Source organism: Nanorana parkeri, unplaced genomic scaffold (genome assembly GCF_000935625.1).
Source record: "Nanorana parkeri isolate BGI_ZX_2015 unplaced genomic scaffold, ASM93562v1 scaffold750, whole genome shotgun sequence".
NCBI classification, from domain to species: Eukaryota; Metazoa; Chordata; class Amphibia; order Anura; family Dicroglossidae; genus Nanorana; species Nanorana parkeri.
In genome coordinates this window covers 547,548-551,936 of record NW_017307018.1, presented here as the reverse complement: position 1 = coordinate 551,936, position 4,389 = coordinate 547,548, and the positions used below count along the sequence as shown (strand labels likewise).

The 4,389-nt window shown below is 40.9% G+C and overlaps 1 protein-coding gene across 3 annotated transcripts in view; it reads right to left on the bottom strand.

Annotated features, from left to right (window-relative positions):
- The window catches only part of EZR (ezrin), an 80,201-nt gene that overhangs the window by 33,156 nt on the left and 42,656 nt on the right, over nucleotides 1-4,389 (bottom strand). For all 3 annotated transcript variants that reach the window (XM_018564428.1, XM_018564429.1, XM_018564430.1), the window contains one exon: nucleotides 119-202. In XM_018564428.1, coding sequence (XP_018419930.1) covers nucleotides 119-202 — 84 coding nt within the window. The remainder of the gene's footprint in view (nucleotides 1-118; nucleotides 203-4,389) is intronic.

The window sequence follows — 4,389 nt, the reverse complement described above, 5'->3', positions numbered from 1 at the left end:
GTTATTTAAAATATATCTATTAAAAAACAGAACTCTGCTCACATTATACATTTTCCTGTAAAGAGGACTGACTGCTGGCTGTAAAAGAATGCATTAGTGTACAATTACTGGGTCCCACCTGATCAAAAAGCTGTTTGCCAGTAGTGTTCGGCTGTATAGCAAATTCCAGCTCCGCGTCCATGGTGGTAACCCGTACATTGACCTAAAATGATAAAGTATCTCGGTAAGTGCTGGTGAAATACATTGGCATATGTCAATTGGAAATGCTTTTCATTAAGATGTGAGTGTATAGTGGAAAGAAAGCTTTAAATCAAACAAGTAAATAGAGAGCATTGTATTAAATATAAAACTCAAGGAAGTTATCGGAGTAAAAATATTTGTCCTTATCTTTATATACTGACATTACTGCTAGTTTAATACAGACCATTACGCTTTCATTGATTACCAAACTGAGTGTCGGTGAAAAAATCCCCAGTTCTAACGCAGATAAGCTAAACTATTAGCCTAATATTACATTATTCTGTAATGTTAACAACAGCAAACAATATGCATTCTATAAAAATAAATCAAAAAATTACAGAAACAAAAAAAATCAAACTCGGGTGCTTTTCTATAATACTAGCACTCTCAGGCCTGTTTTGTTATGTGAACAAGTAAACCACATCAATGAGTTAATTCACTGGACAGCGCAGGTACAGTGACCTTTACCAACCAGCCAGCAATTATTTTTCAATGATTTCATCTTGCACAGCATTACTCTATAAACAAGGCTACAGGAAATCACTATAGACTAAGGGCCCATTTACACTATATGCAGCAACTGAACGACAGTCACCGCTAGAGCATTTAGAAAATAGTGTTTTTCTATGAGCTTTGTTCACACTACAACACAGGTGTGATACGTGGTGTGCTTTGCTGTGAAACAATGCAGACATGCGGCATTTTTTGCAACACACTGGACTGTCCCGAAGGTCACTGTGCTGCTGAATGGAGTGTAGAGTTTGTTAAACAGTGTGATGTGCTGAGACACTGCCAGACCTGTCACAACACACTAGCCTGCCTGCTAAAACTGCTGGCCTACTGTGAATGAGCTTTTGGCCCCATTCACACAGGATGTGAAGGGCCAGTTTTTAATTCGCCCATGGAAGAAGTCTGCAAGCAGCTCGTGTAACTTTATATAGACAAAGGAGCTTTGCACCTTCACAGGATGGTTCCCACAGCTCTGACTTTTGACAGTGGCACATAGTGTATGGCCTTGGATGCAGACATGATGGATCCAGGTCCGTACATCGCCTGTATGTGGATGTTAGAAATGAGCGCTGCTAAAGGTTTGTTTTAATAGACTAATCGGCGGCAAAAGTCGCCGGGAGTCTGTTTAAACAGCCCCGATGCTGGCGACGTACACTGTACGTCGTCAGTCACGAAGGGGTTAAAATACCAGGTCAAGTTTACAGGACATTTCTGTTTGTTGACAGAGATCTTGTCAGTGTATTTATTTGCACAAACATCTTCCCATCGGATTAGATGCACATTTAACATCATTTATGCATGTTATTTACCTGGAAAAGCCTCTGATCCTGTGTAGATATCCAAATGCCCTGAGACTTTTGCTAGGTGCCGCTATCTTGGATGTATGGTTAGCAGTAGGGCTGCAACAACTAATCGACATAATCGATTATTGAAAAAGTTACCAACTTTTTCAATAATCGATTAATCGGCTTCCGATCAGTTGGCCCTGTTCACAGCTCCAAACGCTGTGCGTCGCACCTCCTCCCCACCTCACACTTGCCGCTGCCAGACCCGCCCGCATCCATGCTCCACCTCCTCCCTGCCTCCGCTCCAAGCTTGCTCCTGTGATGGACTACAACCTCAATACAAACTAGTAGTCCATCACTGGAGCCATTTTTTAAACTTTATTTTATTGTTTATCCGATTAATCAAACCTAATAATCGGCTAACTAATCGATTTTGAAAATAATCGTTAGCTGCAGCTCTAGTTAGCAGCCCCAGCAGATTAAGAACTCTCACTCAAGTGGCACTCTATAGTATTTACCTTAGGGAGGTGAAGGCTACGAGTGGAGGTGCTATGCCAGCACAGAGTGTAAGTAGACACTCCCAGAAGAGGAGAGGGCTATGACATGCAAGAAGGGGGCATGCTAGGAATATGACACTTTCTGGAGTAGTCAAATATTATAGCAAGCGCAAAGGCGCATTGCGAGTGATTCTAAATGATTTATAAGTAAGAGAAATGCTACAAGAAAGCATTTAAAATGATTGGTTTGCATTTTTAAAGCCTGATGACAAATTAGTGAACATTAAAGCTAAAGTTTGGCCAAAAACAGTATTTGGACTTGCACGCTGTAAAAACAAAATCAGCATGTATGAAGTGCGTGCCATGTGTGTAGGCTGGAGTTTTATTCACCCCATATAGTATAGTAAACGCTGAATGTCTGGCACCGAGACATATACTACACTCCAGCTGAAGTGTAGTATAATATTGGATCGCCCTACAGCTCGTCCATTGAGAATACAACTTGCATTCTTTCACAGGCCTTCAGTGAATAGAGGAGGTGCGGACGAACATCACAATCTGCCACCCTCCAATCACAGAATGCCTTGTATTCTGTGAAAGATGTTTTCTCAATGGATAAGCTACAGAGTGACCCGCTATTATACTGCACGCCAGCTGGAAGTCTCAGCGTTGGGCGTTCGATGGTTACTATACTACACATGATAATTGAATGTAGGAGTTTTACTGAACACTGCAGCCTACACACATGGCACACACTCCATGTATGCTCATTTATTTTTACAGTGTGCATGTCTAAATATTGTCTTTGGCCGCAGTTCATCTTTAAGCTACACAGCCAAGTTATATTCTACAATTTACAGGAAATGCCAAAGCTTTCAAATCAATCCTTGCCCCTAAATGAACTTACAGTTCAATATCAGACACATAGATACATACACGCTGGGAAGAAGCTAAAGCACCTATGGGAACCAATGTAAACATATGGAGATACGAACTATGAAGCCGATCTGGTGATTCCTGCCATGGGTGTGTACATGTCAGGACAGCTACCTACAAGACCTTCCAGGGTAAAATTATGGCAATAGCGGTGTCATTACATTTGTTGTTGCTTTTGCTACTAATACAATAACTAGTAGGTCAGATATATAGTGTAAATGTGTAAATGTTTGAGGAATGGGCACTTTATCTGGAAAGTAATGCAGTACTCAGTACTGAACAGTACTATCATTACGGGGGAGAGTGTAAGACCTCCAGACAAACAATCTATGTCTCACAAGGACCACAAATACACACATGAGCTGTCAGTACTGGGCATTGCTATGCACCAAAAATATTTAACCTTTATTACAATACAATATCCAGGGCTTTGTTTATAGTAAACGGTTTATATGCGGTAGTAACTACCGTTCATGTACTTTGAAAGCTAAACTTTCATTAGCTTAAGCTTTCCTTGGTTCCTTACCCTTCCCCCCAGCAACATACTATTTACATTTTTTGATACAACTTTCCCATGTTAATGACAGCTTATTTTAGACCCAGTGATGTCATCCTGGGTTTCTGTGCTTCTCTATGCAATGTAGTCAGATCATGGCTGGTGGGAGGTGCCGGTCAGGTGCTGTACATAGCTTTCTGAAAACATATTTGGAGTTATGAAAAGATTAAAATACCTTGTGATGCTGAACCTCCATGACTTGAAGAACTGAAATCCAATGAATGAAAGGGATGCCTAGTGCACATTGTGAGAAGCTCTCAGTGTGCAATGAAACAGAGTACACAAGTTCAGTACAAGAGAGGAGACTCTACAACTAGGCAAGACTGAAAGTAAGGCTGGAGTTCAGCATTAAACAATCATCACTGCTTTTACTGCTGTGAAAGTCCATAAATGACACATCACTTATTGACATTCTGTCATATGGTTTATTGTGCGTACATTTCCTGCAAACTATTATAAATTGTACGGTTATTTATAAAATAATATAAAAACAGCAATGTCATTAAAATATAATAAGCTGTTCAACAGCTAGGTCAAACATCCAAAATGTAGTTTCTGTATCTGTCATCAGTAAGAATTCTTCATGAAACATATTAGGATGGTCACAAATAGCACTGCTTATACCATTGTATCATAATTCCCTTCCATGCTGTGCCAATAACATCAGGCCACATGCATTACAAACTTCACACTACAAGACAGGGGTGCAGCTCTGTGTGCTGGGCAGGTGGTTTCTTTATGACGTTAGCCCTGCTGTGGGCAAGTAGCAGGGCTGAATTGTTTTTTTTTCAACCTCACCTGAACAAAGTGTGACAGAGTGGGAGGCGGTGAACGGGGCAGGGGGGGCGTGGAGCGGTGACATAGC